Here is a 16996-nt window from a genome sequence, read left to right as displayed (position 1 = left end):
AGGGGGGGGGGGGGGGTGGGGGGGGGGGGTCAGCACTCTGAGCCAATGAAGGCTCTCCTGCTGTTCATGGCAACAGTGTAAATATGCTCGCAGGAGGGAGAAGCACAAGGATGATCTCATCAGTGTGCTGCTGCTCCTTTAGTGTCCAATCAGCAGGCTTGCGGATGTTCTTTAACCAGGCCGTACTGCTTAATTATTAAGCTTTAAAGTTTATTTAAACTGAGGAACAAATATTTATTATATTGCCCAAAACTACGATGGGAAAACTCATTGACCAGTATAGAGGAACTGGAGGCCTGGGGATGCCAAACCCTTACGCAGCTGGAACAGATTTACATAATAACACATACTGGGGGGAATTTATCAAATCCGGAGCAGCTGTGCATGACAACCAATCAGCTTCTCTTTTCAGTTTGTTTAGTTAAGATTTGAAAATAAAAGAGAGAAGCTGATTGGTTGCCATGCACAGCCACTCCAGATTTTGTCTGCTCCAGTTTTCAGAAATTCCCCTTGGTGTGTATTTAGGGCTCCCATGGAACTTTGGAAGTCGTATGATGAAAAATACCTGTGTTTCCTGCTTAAGGTTTACATGCTTTAAGAAGAATACACTTTAAAGGACAACTGTACCTTTAGCTGAGTTGAACTTTATTAAATCCCCCACTCTCTGACTGCAGGCCACATTAGATAATACTTACCTTCAAGAAGATCCTGGGCAGCTCCTCTTTATGTAACGCATGCGTACCATGGTCCAATTTATTCTTATGGGTAAGCCATACTCCGAGGGACTGCTGGAGGCCACCATGAGTATAGCTTATCCATAGGAACGCATGTGTAGTAGTGTGAAAGGGAGTTGACCAGGACCTTCTCAGAGGAAAGTTCACTGGATTTACAGACCAAGGTGAGTATTATCCCAGGTGAGCTGCACTCCCCACCGAGGGGATTTATTAAAGGACAACCTTACTTCGGAAGATGAGAACACTTACATTGGGTCGGGGAGGGGGTTTCATCTGTTCCAGGCAGCTATTGAGCTGAGAGATCTGCATTCTGTATTCATCCAGCTGGACCTCCATCTTCTCTCGGCGTAGGCGTTCATACTCCAGCTGGGCCTCCAAGTCTTTTATCATCCTGGAGAGAAGGTTACAAATATCAGACATTACCAGATATAAGGTCTGTTCACTCCAAGGTTGCGAATAGGAATCCTGGCTTATAATATGTTGCTTTTAAACAATTAGAATCGATTAAATAAAAAAAAGCAAACGGCTTCCTGCCCAGGGCTTCCGTTTTCCATCTAGTAGTCCCTCAATTGTAACGGGTCTCCGGTAAGGCCAGCTTATGGTAAGGTACGGCCAGCTTATGGTAAGGTAAGGCCAGCTTATGGTAAGGTACGGCCAGCTTATGGTAAGGTAAGGCCAGCTTATGGTAAGGTAAGGCCTGCTTATGGTAAGGTAAGGCCTGCTTATGGTAAGGTACGGCCAGCTTATGGTAAGGTAAGGCCAGCTTATGGTAAGGTAAGGCCAGCTTATGGTAAGGTAAGGCCTGCTTATGGTAAGGTAAGGCCTGCTTATGGTAAGGTAAGGCCTGCTTATGGTAAGGTAAGGCCTGCTTATGGTAAGGTAAGGCCTGCTTATGGTAAGGTAAGACCTGCTTATGGTAAGGTAAGAACTGCTTATGGTAAGGTAAGGCCTTCTTATGGTAAGGTAAGACCTGCTTATGGTAAGGTAAGGCCTGCTTATGGTAAGGTAAGGCCTGCTTATGGTAAGGTAAGGCCTGCTTATGGTAAGGTAAGGCCTGCTTATGGTAAGGTAAGACCTGCTTATGGTAAGGTAAGACCTGCTTATGGTAAGGTAAGACCTGCTTATGGTAAGGTAAGACCTGCTTACCATTAATCTGGTGTTCTACAAAAGCCATCTTCTCAGAATTTGAATGGTCATTGCTTTATTTCCAATTCTCTCCCACAGAGTGCTCTGTGCTGCTGGAGGGCCTGTAGGCATCATCAACATCTTGATGACATCATCTCTCCATACCTTCCACTCACCGCCCAGTAAAATGGCATTCTGCTTTCTCTCCGCAGAAGTTTCCCATTGTGCTCAATCAGTGGGATGAGTAACACACGTCGTAGGGCCTGTATCAAATAGGGTCGGGCTCGATGTTCGAGCCGAACGTGAGTTCGACTCAAACTTCGCTAGTTTGTGTGTACACCGAACACGCGAACTATCAGGGCGTTCGGCGGGCTGTTCGGCCACCGAGTGCCCCATAAGGCAATGCGCCTTCTGAAGCCCTGATTGCCTAAAGCCTTGCACCTGACCACAGATAACGTGCAAGACTTTGCCCAATCAGGGCACAGAGAACTGTGAGAGCCATGATTGGGCAAAGTCATGATGACTCTTCCCAATCATGGCTCACCTGTTGCAACTGTAAACAGTTGGGCGGAGCTAGCTGTCACTGCTACCTCCGCCCAATTGTTTATAAGTTGCCGGCATCTGTCAAAATGCCATTTTCAAACTGATGCCATTGACACACGCTCAAAGCCCATTGACACAGGCACTTAGAATGGTCCAAAGAGACCAATGAAAAGCTTTAGAGGTTGCAGATACACTCACATTCACTAGAGGCCAGTAAAATCACTGACAGTTCATATCTATAGAAGTAGTAGGGATCTCCGAGGCCTCTCTGTGGTTGGACTCACCTGGCAGAATCACCGGGTGAAAACATAGGAAAAAATGGCCGAAAGAAGACAACAAATGTCGCTGCCACACCTAAGGATTGAACCTGCAATATATGACACTTTTGTTCTGGATTTCAGATACACTATAAAATGGCTCCCCACAGTATAGGGGGATCTGGTATAGGGGGATCTGGTATGGGAGGATCTGGTATGGGAGGATCTGGTATGGGGGCATCTGGTATGGGGGGATCTGGTGGGGATTTCATTTTCCCTGCCACATAAATGAATGGTAACAAAAGTAACACATACCGCTCCGATTCTTTCTGTTCTCTCTTCATCTGAGTTTCCTCTTCCAGGATCCCACCGAGATGCTTATAATTGCTTTTAGCAATTTGCAGAAGATTCTCCAGTTCCTTCATCTTTTTGTGTGCTCTGACTGCAAGGAAGATGGCAAGTTACACAACGTTTAGAGTGTTGGCCAACCATACACATGACATCTTCTGTGCTTTCCATTGTTACTTCTTATCCTGAGTCATGTGCTTGTTCCTGGCTATGCTCTGCCCTTCCATGAACATCTGCCCTCTAGATACACTTCATATCATCATTGCACACTATCCAACTGCAGTGTAGGTGGGGAACCCCCTGTATAAATTAATTCCTCAGGGGTCAGTGGGAAGAATGATCCTTATATTGGTGATCAGTGGGAAGAATGCTCCTTACATTGGTGATCAGAATGCCCCCCTTTCAGACAGCTAAAAAGGTCATTGATGTCATGCTGCTGGCTCTGCTAAGTGGCATCTAACCTGAAACCATGAAGGTACCATCAAGGATCCCCAAGCAAACTCTGGAAGAACCCCAGTGTTCCACAGAACCCTGGTTGAGAATGGCTGCTTTAGAGATACTCTGGTCCAACAACATGTATGACACAGGGAAATTCCTGCATCCACCACAATGGAGGGCAGGTGAAAGGGCAGCACCTAAAAGGAAGGCGAGGGTCATCTCAGGGCCACTGAAACCACTGCATATGAAATATTAGCTTACATATTGTAGGTGCAGATACGTGCAGCTCTTGGCAATGTTACTAAAGAACAACTGAGGTAGGTATAATCAAACTGCAATGCGGTCAGTTTTAATTTAAAGCCCAGCTGAAGTCACAGAAATGGATATGAAGTCTGATAGACATTTAAAACCTCCATTTTCATATTATTTTCTTTCCTTTCCTTGCCTATGACAGCAGATGTTTAGGGAGTCTGAATATGACTGAATATGCAGTCTAATAGGCACCAGAGTTAAACCCACTGCACACAGTCATCAGCACTCAGTAATAGAAATGATCTGACACCCCCCCCTCCCCAGACATGTGTGATGAGAGGTGTGGCTATCACTCAGCTCTGTAACCACAGAGCACTGCAGATTGATGATAAATGGCTTCTATCCTGTTTCTTTGGAAGCTCGGATACATACTGCGCGCCTGCTTCTTCTCGGCTGCACTTAGGTTTAAGTCGTCGTGTTGGTCCGTGCTCCCCTCCACTCCATGTCTTTCAAAGAATAATGGATCGTCTTCACTCAGTTCTTCATCAGAGTCTTCCTCCATGCCGCCTCCTCCCAGGAGTTTGACGGCTGCTAGCTGTGCAAATCTGTAAGCAGGAAAAGACAGACGCTTGTGAATATTAGAGATGGATGGCAAGAAACTTATCTATCTATCTACCTGTATCAATCTATCTATCTCTCTCTATCTCTCTCTATCTCTCTCTATCCCTCTCCCTCTATATCGCTCTCTCTCTATATCGATCTCTCTATCTATCTATCTCTATCCCTCTCTCTCTATATCTATCTATCTCTCTCTATCCCTCTCTCTCTATATCTATCTATCTATCTATCTATCTATCTATCTATCTATCTATCTATCTATCTATCTATCTATCTCTATCCCTCTCTATCTATCTATCTATCTATCTCTATCCCTCTCTATCTATCTATCTATCTATCTATCTATCTATCTATCTATCTATCTATCCCTCTCTCTCTATATCTATCTATCTATCTATTAGGGATGCACCGAGACCGAGTATCCTTACATTGGTGGTACTCGTACTCGCCCCAAATGCTCCAATACTTACCTTCGATACCGGAACTTCTGGTCAGAGGGAGATTTCCTCTGACCGGCAGTACTGTGAGGGAACATGGAGTCGGCCTCCCGGCAATCAGGAAGCTGGGCAGCAGGTAATGATTTGCTGCCCGACTTCCTGATTACCTGAGAAGGCGGCTCCATCTGTTTGGCTGGCTTGCTGCTGATTGGCTGGGAAGGCAGCTTCCTGGCCAATCCGCATGAAGCCGGCTTCCCGGGCAATCAAGAGGCCGGGCGGTGTGTCATTACCCACCACCTGGCTTCTTGATTGCTCAGGAAGCCGGCTTCATGCTGGCAGAAGTACCGGTATCAGATTGTAATGTGGGTATCCAGCTTTAAAATCTGCCTTAGACTAACAAACTGTTCCGACAAACATTTCATACAACCTCAGGCACATCTGATGACTGAATTGGATCACATTGGAATTTCTACACAATTCTATCTAAACCTAGCAGATGGTACAATCACATTGCAAATTGTGTGGCCAGCTCTCCATCACAACCGCTAAGCTCAAACCTTAACAATGGAAATCCAGAGACATTATCACCATCATTCTGAATGGGCTGTTCTGGGAATGGCTGTATACCGGCTAAGAAAATGACACCCAATCATATTACCGTTTAGCAACATCTTTTGGGGTCTCCCCGGCCTCGTTGGTGATGTTGTAGTCAGCCCCCATCTCCAGGAGCCACTGCAGGCACTCAATCCGGCCCTGTCCTGCAGCTGGGAAGGAAAGGAAAGCAATTACAACGCCGTACTGGTGTTTCCATAAGCTGCAGCTCGCGGTATACTGAGACGCCGCAGCTGAAACAGATCCCGACAATTATGTCTGGATCCGCGCAGCTGCATGAGTGACATATGGCTCTGCCTATCTAGAGGCAGAGCCAGCTGTACCCACCCCCTCCCCCGTCCGTTCCGCCAGTCAGCGCTGGAGGATCGGACAGGGGAGGGGAGAATCCAGTCACTCAGCTGTCACGGCTCTCTGCAGTGACAGGATCGAGAAGTGAGCGAACGCCGGTATGTGTTTGCTCACTTCCCGATCTACTGAGCCGACCTGTGACAGTCTCATTGTCGCAGGTCGGCTCAGATTATGAGGCTGAGTGAAAAGCACTCACCTCATAATTCTCCTTTAACTTGATTGCAAACACATAGGGGGCTAAAAAGCCCCCAATGTAATAGCTAGAAAAAAAATGACAGGTCCTCTGGAGACATCAGCGGTTCCAAAGACCCCTAATGTCACCTAGGGACCCCCAAAGAAGCTGATGAAGCAGAGATCTTCATCAGCTTCTTCTCTGGCTCTCAGCCAGAGAAATGACAGCTAAAGGCGGAAGTGATGTAATAGACAGAGAGAAAGGGGTGAGATCAGCGGTGGGGGAAATGCTGTTGTCTCCTCCTTCTCTCTATGAGCAGCTGCTGAGCCAGTCTTCTCTGTCCCGGGCACCGCAGTACTACAGGGATGTACAAGCGATCAGCCGGCTGAACGCTTGTACAAAACAGCCGGTAACGGCTGTTAACCTACCCGGCAGGATTCTGCTCGCGCGCGCCCCCTAGCAGAAATAAAAATAACGTACATGTACATCCATCCGCCGGGAAGGATCCGCCGTCCGCCCGTAATTTTACGATGGGCAGACGGCAAGGAGTTAAAGCCATTTAGATCAAAGACTTTATATCATCAGTAGTTGACAAGAACCAAATATATTTATATTTAGTCCCACTGGTGGCTATAAGTACTAAAGTGTAACATTTACCTTTGTGCAGCGGCGTGGAGCCCCGGGCATCTCGTTCATTGATGTTGATTATTCCGCTCTCCACCAGCTTTCGAAGAGTTACTAAGTCACCTTTGAAGGCGGCAACATGAGCGGGAAATGCCAAATCTAAAAAACAAAGAAAACAATTATGTTACTGTAAATGAAGAGTGCTGCATACGGAATTCAGTGTCACAGAATATGACCTGCAAAGCATTCTGTAGACACTACTGTGCCTACCAATCTATGGGACATAACATGTGAATATTCTCCATTGGGAACATTTGGGTGGTCAGGAGTATAAGGAAAAAGTTTTAAAGAAAGGCAATAAATTCGATGTCCTCCCATATAGTCATTGTTTTGTAATGATGATGTAGCAGTTTCCCATTGGATATGTTTAAAAGAGAACTATGGCCCAACCTTCTTTGGCCATTGTTCTCTTTAGGATCATCGGAGGACATATACTATGTGACCCAAAACTCAGCGGGCTTTTGCTATCTCTATATGCTGACAGCGCAAAGTTGCTCTGCGGTGGGGAAAAGGGATCCACCCCGCCACTAGAGGCAGAGCCAGCTGTGCCCGCCTCCTCCCCCGTCCGTTCTGCCAGTCAGCGCTTTAGGAACAGAGAGGGGAGGGGGGAATCCCTGCGGGGAGCGGTGACTGACAGTCACCACTCTTTGCATGGAGAAGACTGGGAACTGAGCGATCGGCGGTATGTGATCACTCAGTTCTTGATCAATAGAGCTGACGTGTGACAGCTGCAGTGTCACACATCGGCTCTAATTATGAGGGTGAGTGTATTTCACTCTCCCCATAATTCTCCTTTAACGTGTTGTAAGGGGGTCCTTCTCCACTGACCACCAATGGAAGAAATGCCTCCCCCGTTGACCATCAACTGAAGGTGTCCCTACTCCAATGACCACCAATGTAAGGGGGCCCTTTTCCACTAAACATCTAGATAATAGGGAGTCATTTTCCTCTGCTCACCAATACTAGGGAGTTCTTTTCCTCTGATCACAAATGTAAGGGGGTGCTACTCCATTGAACACCAAAATATTGGGTCCCTTTTCCCACTAACCACCAATGTGTGGGGGCCTTCTCCACTGAACACCAAAGTAATGGGGCCCTTTTCCACTAACCACCAAAAAAAGGGGGTCCTTCTCTACTGACCACCAATGTAAGGGGACCCTTCTCTATTGGATGCCAAGGTAATAGGACCCTTTTCTACTATGCACCAATATAAGGGAGTCCTTTTTCACTGATCACCAATGTAAGGGGGTGCTACTCCATTGAACACCAAGATATTGGGGCCCTTTTCCACTAACCACCAATATAAGAGGACCTTCTCCACTGAGCACCAATAAAAGAGGACTTTCTCCACTGACCACCAATATAAGAGGACCTTCTCCACTGACCACCAATATAAGAGGACCTTCTCCATTGACCACCAATATAAGAGGACCTTCTCCACTGACCACCAATATAAGAGGACCTTCTCCACTGAGCACCAATGTAAGGGGACATTTCTCCACTGACCACCAATGTGAGGCGGCCCTTCTCCACTGACCACCAAGGTAATAGGGCCATTTCCCACTAACCACCAATAAAAGGGGGTCCTTCTCTACTGACCACCAATGGAAGGGGAAACTTCTCCACTAAACACCAAGGCAATGGGGCCCTTTTCCATTAACCACCAACATCAGGGGGTTCCTTCTCCACTAACCACCAAACACTACAACTTTCATTATCTGCATTTCTTTTCTGGTTGCTATTATAACTTAAATCTACAACTCATTGATTACACGAATGCACCATGACTGTAGAAATAATAATTCTTGCTTAGAAACCGGAAAATTAATTTAATGGTTCTTCTATGGTAGAGAAAGGTTGGTCTAAACCAGGGGGTAGGCAAACTCTGGCCCTCCAGCCGTGGTGCAACTACAAACCCCATTAGGCACTGCAAGACTCTAAACAGCCACAGACATGACTACCAGAGGAAGCTGCATGATGGTGTTTGTAGTTTCACCACATCTGGAGGGCTTGAGTTTGCCTACCCCTGGTCTATACTGTCTATGGCCCTTCCAAGCCTCCAGCCCTGCAGTGGGGTCAGTGTCTCCGCTATTGTTATAGGTGTGCAGAGGATGGATTTGGCACACTGGGTATAGAGGGACTCACTCTCTTGTTCCTCTGGATGATCCCGCTCATATTCCACACCATCGATGTACTGCGTGATCCTCTCTTTATAGAAGCGGCGGGCCAGGTCTCTGGCAGTGTCCTGATTACTGTTCCTCGCTTCCAATGCTCGTGTTATACTCACGACTTTGCTGAGCAGAAATTTGAAGCAGTGCAGGTGACCTTCCATGGCTGCTAGATGAACTTTAGCCGGAAGAGATCAAATCATTCTTAGTAAAAGAAATCTGATATCTTATTCTCAGTTCTTATTATTATTATGCAGATTTAATACCGCCCATTGTTCCACCATATGATGGCCATTTATATCAGCTCAAATATTATTTTCAGGGAAAATGTAAAATAACACTATAGGCAGGGCCGGATTAACTGTCTCTGCTGCCCCAAGACCAGGTTCCTCAATGTGCCCCCCTCCCCGCCAATCCCCTCCCCATGGAGAATAGCAACTAGATGGTGGGGCGGCAGGATTAGTTTACATTTTTTTTTCTCTTTATTTTTATTTATTTTACTTTTTAATCCATTTTTTTAATTTTTTTTAATTTTTTAGATTTATATTTGTCTTATCTTTTATTTGTTATAATTTTGTTATCTTATTTTTTATATCTTGTTATTTTTTTACTTTTTTATCACCTTTTTATTTTTTATTTTAATTATTATGTCTTAGTTTTTACTTTTTTGTTATTTATTTGATAGATTTCTTATCAATTTTAATTTTATTTTTTTTCCACTTAACTTTATTGCTATCACACAGGAGCTAACAAGCCCCTGTGTGATAGCATTTGGAGGTGACAGGTTCTCTTTTTGAACCTGTCACCTCCACTACAGGAGTTCTAGCACAGCGCTCCCCTTCTCAGTGTTTAGGACCTTCTCTGCTCTGCTCCCCGCTCTCCATCCTAAAGAAAGGATCTCCATCTTCGGAGGCGGCCGGCGGGGACAGAGGTAGCCAGCAGATGGAACAGACCTGCAGGCTGCACAAAAGTGATCTTGGTGACATCGCCGAGATCACTTGTAAACAAACGAGTGGCTTCCCCGCTCTACATTTAGCCCTGCTTGCCCAGTAGTAGGGCTAAATGTAGAAAACAACTACCCACCCGGAACTGCATGTCCTGGGCGTCGGGAGATTCCACACACCTGCCACCCCTCTGCTCCCTGGTGTCCGGAACTGCATGTCCTGGGCGTCGGGAGATTCCCCACCCCTGCCGCCCCTCTGCTCCCTGGTGTCCGGAACTGCATGTCCTGGGCGTCGGGAGATTCCCCACCCCTGCCGCCCCTCTGCTCCCTGGTGTCCGGAACTGCATGTCCTGGGCGTCGGGAGATTCCCCACCCCTGCCGCCCCTCTGCTCCCTGGTGTCCGGAACTGCATGTCCTGGGCGTCGGGAGATTCCCCACCCCTGCCGCCCCTCTGCTCCCTGGTGTCCGGAACTGCATGTCCTGGGCGTCGGGAGATTCCCCACCCCTGCCGCCCCTCTGCTCCCTGGTGTCCGGAACTGCATGTCCTGGGCGTTGGGAGATTCCACACCCCTGCCGCCCCTCTGCTCCCTGCCGCCTTGAGCCTGGGTCTCGTTTGGCCTTGTGGGAAATCTGCCCCTGAATATAGAATACACTTTCATTTCCTTTAAAGCCCAACTCCAGCCACAGCATTCTAGCTTTACGTTTCCTTTGCTTCCTCCTAATTCTAGCAGTCGCCATAACATTATTACCTGGAGAGTTTCCATTGTGATCTGCGTCCTCTATAGAAGCTCCCCATCTTACAAGGAGCTGCAAACAGCCAAGTCGGCCATGGAACGCAGCGTAGTGAACCGCTGTCCAACCATTCACGTCAGGACTGCTCGTATCCTGTTTAAAAATAAATATCAATGGAAGAAACCTAACAGGAAATAGGATCGTTTTCTGCGTCAGCACGCTAATGGCATCTTTATAGAAAACCTTTTCATTTTAAGATATACCTTATTTTAGAGGCGGTGATGTCATCACGGGGTCTCTATGCTTCTCTATGCAATGCAGGCAGATCAGGCAGGAGCTAAAAGGGTGCTGTACATAGCTTCTTGAAAACATCACAGCACCATGCCTCAGTAGGATGCTGTGAGTGCTCACGCAAGAGAGCTCAGCGCTGACGCAAGAAATGGGCTGAATCTTGGGAGGAGTTATGCAAATGCCAAAATAGCTTGATGGATTATTGTCAGTCTGGAGGAGTGGATGTTCCTAGGCAGACTGCATCTGCATGCACACTGCCCTAGGTAACGCCCACATGTGATGCTGAACCTCCATGCTTTAGAACCAAAAGTGTACAAATGAATGGGTGGGTGTCAGTTTGGAGAATTGGGCGCTTCTAAGCCTGGGCTCATGGCAGCTTGAATGACCCGGAGCATCAGTACTTAACAGTGTTATGGACATCAGCAATAATAATACTCACTGCTCCACTGCGCTGTATGGTCTGTAGAGTGAACGAGTGGCCATGGGCAGTCGCCAGGTGAGCGGGGCAGCACTGACGGTCATCTTTAGCTGACAGGTTTGCTCCACTAAGGACAAGAGCCTGCAATATAAAATCATTATAGATAAAAGATAGCGTGCTGTATGACTGCATATAAAAGTGTATAAAGTACAAAAGACTACTGATAATAATAATGTCATAATCTGATCCATTTCTGAAGAGAAAGATACATTTAATTTTTTAAAATTGAAACATAAACCAAATTAATATGGAATTCAGGAGCCAGCCTGTCCAATCCAGGAGCCAGCCTGTCCAATCCAGGAGCCAGCCTGTCAAATCAAGGAGCCAGCCTGTCCAATCTAATCTAGGAGCCAGCCTGTCCAATCCAGGAGCCAGCCTGTCAAATCCAGGAGCCAGCTCCATTGACAACACTAAAGAAACCTCAAAATTTAGGCATTGGCTGCAATTTTTAAAGGGTAAGTTAACTTTCTCAAGTGAATTTGGGAAAATGGAATTACCCGCCCTGCACTAAGGATCAGTATGGGGTACGGATAGTACACCTGTACCGGCAGAGAGGAAGGACCGTTCGCCGAAATGTAAGTATAGCGGAGGGGAGAGAGACAGATTTGAGTGGGTTATTCCATTTTCCCAAATTTACTAGGGAATTTGGAACTGGGAGCATTGGCGACCCAGTTTCTGAGATTGTTCCGGCCCTGACATATCACAAATAAAAAAATCTCTAACAAAACTATACACGTTCAATCCAGAAAATTAGTTCTTGCAGCTCCCATACATCTAAACTGACAGGTCCCCTTTAAATACCCATAGGCAGTGCTTGTACAAGGACAGAGGAGCAGGAGGCAGGACACACAGCTGGTAGGAGGAGTCAGGAAAAAGCATTGACAATTACTGGTACAACAAACAAAGAACACACATAGAGATCTACAGACCTGAAGAGCAAATCGGCACCGTTGTCACACAATGACGTACCTGCATGCACGCATCTTGGCCTCTGATGGCGGCTAAGTGAGCTGCAGTCCAGCCTCGTGTTGTCACTTCGCCGATATCTGCTCCATGCCAAAGCAACCAATGCAGGCACTGCAATAGGAAGACATTCATAGTAAAAGCTTAAAGTTCATACACATGTGTTTCGGGCAGTGTCCAGGGTTGTTTGGGTGATTGTGTATATATAATGCGGCGGGGAAGAGGGTCTCAGCAAGGCCTCCAGAAAGACGAGAGATGTTTTTGGAATAAATATCAAACTGTATTATGAAGACCACCAGAGTCCCGGGGTTCATTCTTGGTAGTCCCTGGCAATCTTCCTAAGCTTTGCTGTAATTCGGGCAATCTCCGGTATCAATGGTTGGAGAGCTTTCTGCTTAACTTTTCCCCTGACCATGCCTGGACTTAGGAGCATGCTACTGAGCATGTCATCAATGACACCAGTGACTTCCCCCGACACGCAACTGGATTTTCAATCATCGGAGAAATGGTATTAAAGTCAAACGTTTTTCCCCCCCTTCCCAATCCTGCTGTAAGGACTTACCTTAAATCATGCCTCTTAAAGGAGAACTATGGGGTCAGTGTTTTTCCCCATAGTTCTCCTTAGGGTAACGGGAGGACACAAACTAGCGTCCTCCCGTCACCCTAGGCTCAGTATACCGCGAGCTATAGTTTGCGGTATACTGAGACGCCGCAGCTGAAACGGATTCCGACAATTATGTCTGGATCCGCCCAGCTGCGTGAGTGACTATCTAGAGGCAGAGCCAGCTGTAGCCGCCCCCGTCCGTTCTGCCAGTCAGCGCTGGAGGATCGGGGAGGGGGGAATCCTAGTCCCTCCCCTGTCACGGCTCTCTGCAGTGAAAGGATCGAGAAGTGAGCGAGCGACGGTATGTGTTCGCTCACTTCCCGATCTACTGAGCCGACCTGTGACAGTCTCATTGTCACAGGTCGGCTAGAACTATGAGGTGAGTGAAATGCACCCCCCTCATAGTTCTCCTTTAATCCGATCTTCTTCTTCCTTACTTTCCTTTTCAGCTGTCCCTCCAGCGCTGACTCCTCTGTCCTCCTCAACTCTGGTGTCCCACGGTGGCTGTGCAGGTGCACGCTCCTCCATAGACTTACCTTGTGTCTCTCCTCGTCTCCCGGCCGAACATCCGAAGATCCTTTGCGGCCGCCGGAGACTCTTCAGATGTTCGGGACGGGAGCGCACGGCGAAGACACAGGTAAGTATTAACACTTTGAAAAGGTTTTTTTTTTAATCGTTTTGCATATTTCTACTGCTTACTAGCCTTATATATGTATATGCAAAAACATGGGAGGGTTTAATAACACTTTAATGTTGGGGGTTCTAGGTAATTCTGCGGAGTAACAAGGAATGCCATTTCCCCATGTCTATAGTCAGATTAGACAAACGGGTCATCTTCTTGATGGCCTCAAAAGTCTCAATTATGCCGGGTGCATGGAAACATTAAATTGATGCCTAGATTAGAAAATGATGTATCAATGTCACATTTCATTTTGAAAATGTTAAAAAACTAATAAAAATCTTTTTGAAAAGAAAAGAAAAAATTGATGCCTAGAAAAGTCTCAAAGATGAATAATGCCTTCACAAGTCTTGATGCATCACCAGCACACCATAAAAGGACCAAGAAGAAACATTTTATTCTCGTCACAAACATAGAAATGCCACTTTTCACTCTACAGGTCCCCTTATCAAGGCAACATAATCCAAATCAGTGAGTCCTCTTACCTCCAGGCTCCCGGAGTGTGCCGCCCAGTGCAGAGGAGTGAATTTATGAACCGGATCCACCTCATTAACTGGCGTCCCGCTCTTCACAATCTTCTCCAACTGCTCCACATCCCCACACTTCACCGCCTCATGAATACTGCTGTAACTCCTCTTCTTCTGCACCGCAGCTGAAATAAGAAGGGACACCATCATCCCCACCATCACTATCATCATCATCACCACCACTATCCCCACTATCATTATCACCACCATCACTATCATCATCATCACCATCACTATCATCACCACCACTATCCCCACTATCATCATCATCACCACCCCTATCCCCCCTATCATCATCACCACCATCACTATCGTCATCATCACCATCACTATCATCATCATCATCACCACCACTATCCCCACTATCATCATCACCACCATCACTATCATCATCATCACCATCACTATCATCACCACCACTATCCCCACTATCATTATCACCACCATCACTATCATCATCACCACCATCACTATCATCATCATCACCACCACTATCCCCACTATCATTATCACCACCATCACTATCATCATCCCCACCATCACTATCATCATCATCACCACCACTATCCCCCCTATCATCATCACCACCATCACTATCGTCATCATCACCATCACTATCATCATCATCATCACCACCACTATCCCCACTATCATCATCACCACCATCACTATCATCATCATCACCATCACTATCATCACCACCACTATCCCCACTATCATTATCACCACCATCACTATCATCATCACCACCATCACTATCGTCATCATCACCACCACTATCCCCACTATCATTATCACCACCATCACTATCATCATCATCATCACCACCACTATCATCCTCACCACCACTATCATCCTCACCACCATCACTATCGTCATCATCACTATCATCATCATCACCACCACTATCACTATCATCATCACTATCACCACCACTATCATCATCACCACCATCACTATCATCATCAGCACCACCACTATCACTATCATCATTATCATCATCATCATCACCCCCACTATCACCATTATCATGATCATCATCACCACCATCACTATCATCATCACCACCATCACTATCATCATCACCATCATCACTAATTCCATCACTATCATCACCACCATCACTATCATCATTACCACCACCACTATCATCACCACCACCACTATCATCATCACCATCATCACTAATTCCATCACTATCATCACCACCATCACTATCATCATTACCACCACCACTATCATCACCACCACCACTATCATCACCACCATCATCACTATCATCACCATCACCACTATCACCATCATCACCACCATCATCATCACCACCATCGCTATCACCATCATCATCACCACCATCGCTATCACCATCATCATCACCACCATCGCTATCACCATCATCATCACCACCACCATCACCACCATCACTATCACCACCACCATTATCCCTATCATCATCCCCACCGTCACCACAACCATCACTATCACCACCACTATCACCATCATAATTACTATCATTATTATCACCACCACCATCATCACTATCTTCACTACTACCATCATCATCATCACCACCACCACCACCACCATCATCATCGCCCAATGACAAACATTTACAGAATTCATGTCGGCAAAAAGCAAATCTCCAGAATTTTGTAGAAGATTTTCAAAAACTGGAGTAAAAGTGACGCAACAACCAACCTTGTTTCATCAACAGACGAAACCTAACTGATAACTAGGGATGACGGCACCAAATTTGTTCTGGTTTTCCTTTGTCATTATTGAAAATCTCTCTCTATCTCTCCCTAGATAAGTTTTAAAAAAAACTTGTTTTTTTAAAAAAGCACACAGGTTGTTTTCTATTTTATATGTTTATTTATTCATTTATTAAATGTCTTTATTTTATTTACTTATGTCATTTTCTTTCTTTATTTCATTTATTTTAGTGCATTTTATTGATGTATTCAAAGTATCTCTGGCAATTTGCAGAATGCTGCCTCACTGGCATCACTCAATAGCCTATTTGGAGACTGAACACAGAGTGCCAGTGCAGCACTTGAGGCACACAGCTGGATGGGGAGGTCATGTGACATGTTTCCCTGTTTCCCACCATCCCGTCCCCGCCCATGTTCCTTTCCCGGGGCCGCCGCTCACCATTCGTAGAGGCTCCGGAGGCTGCTGGCATCTTCGGTCGTCACTTATGTTTACAGCTCGCTGTAATGTAAAGACTTCCTGGACGCCCAGTGGTTTCCTTGGAAACCGGGTTTGATTTTTTTAAACGTCATTTCCATATCTGTGCCGGCCTCAGCCATCTTTGTTCTTGGCATATAGCATGCGTTGCCTCTTCTCCCGTTCCACAGTTCATAGACAGCCTGCGGTTTCCACGGAGACCGGTGATCGATCGAAAGATCGAACTTATCGAGTTCTGGGACCGCATTACTTCCGGTTTCCTTAGAACTACGAGGTTTGCACACAAAACTTCTTCTGCGCACCGGGTGTGGGTTTTTTTTTAAACGTCATTTCCGGAGCAGCGGCTGTGCCGCCATTTTTGTTTTAGGCGCTTAGGATGTGTTGGTTGTTCTCTAGCTACAGACTTCATAGGCACCGAGTGGTTTCCACGGAAACCGGGTTTGTAATCCAGGATAGTATCTGCTCCATGAGGTTGTGGGTGTAGGGGGTTCAACCCAGCTGCCATTTTACTGGACTGGATGGTAGAAATCGGGCTGCTTGCAAAATGTATGATAGAGCATTTGAACATAGGCCTGATACAAACAGATTTATGGGACCTAGAACATAAATTGGGGCCTATTCCACCATGGGAACTACATGTGCTGCCTATGGCCTCCCATTGAAATCAATAGTTGTTAGAGCTGCAGCTAACGATTATTTTCAAAATCGATTAGTTAGCCGATTATTAAGTTCGATTAATCGGATAAACTATAAAATAAAGTTTAAAAAATGGCTCCAGTGATGGACTACTAGTTTGTATTGAGGTTGTAGTCCATCACAGGAGCAAGCTTGAACCGGTGGAAGTAAAAAAGAAAAA

General features: G+C 46.1%; 1 protein-coding gene across 1 annotated transcript in view; it reads right to left on the bottom strand.

The window, feature by feature from the left end:
• The window catches only part of ANKRD42 (ankyrin repeat domain 42), an 18594-nt gene extending 2400 nt beyond the window's left edge, over positions 1-16194 (bottom strand). Inside the window, exons 1-11 of the mRNA XM_018555812.1 lie at positions 16105-16194; positions 13912-14078; positions 12150-12257; positions 11142-11261; positions 10429-10564; positions 8714-8914; positions 6542-6667; positions 5411-5516; positions 4130-4302; positions 2975-3101; positions 984-1125 (exon numbers count right to left, since the gene is read on the bottom strand). Of these exons, the coding sequence (XP_018411314.1) occupies positions 984-1125; positions 2975-3101; positions 4130-4302; positions 5411-5516; positions 6542-6667; positions 8714-8914; positions 10429-10564; positions 11142-11261; positions 12150-12257; positions 13912-14078; positions 16105-16135 (1437 nt within the window). The 5' untranslated portion in view covers positions 16136-16194. The remainder of the gene's footprint in view (positions 1-983; positions 1126-2974; positions 3102-4129; positions 4303-5410; positions 5517-6541; positions 6668-8713; positions 8915-10428; positions 10565-11141; positions 11262-12149; positions 12258-13911; positions 14079-16104) is intronic.
• Positions 16195-16996: the final 802 nt, after the last annotated feature.

Source organism: Nanorana parkeri, unplaced genomic scaffold (genome assembly GCF_000935625.1).
Source record: "Nanorana parkeri isolate BGI_ZX_2015 unplaced genomic scaffold, ASM93562v1 scaffold214, whole genome shotgun sequence".
Taxonomy (NCBI): Eukaryota; Metazoa; Chordata; class Amphibia; order Anura; family Dicroglossidae; genus Nanorana; species Nanorana parkeri.
The sequence above is the reverse complement of the archived record's forward strand: the minus strand, read 5'-3'. Positions and strand labels throughout refer to the sequence as shown.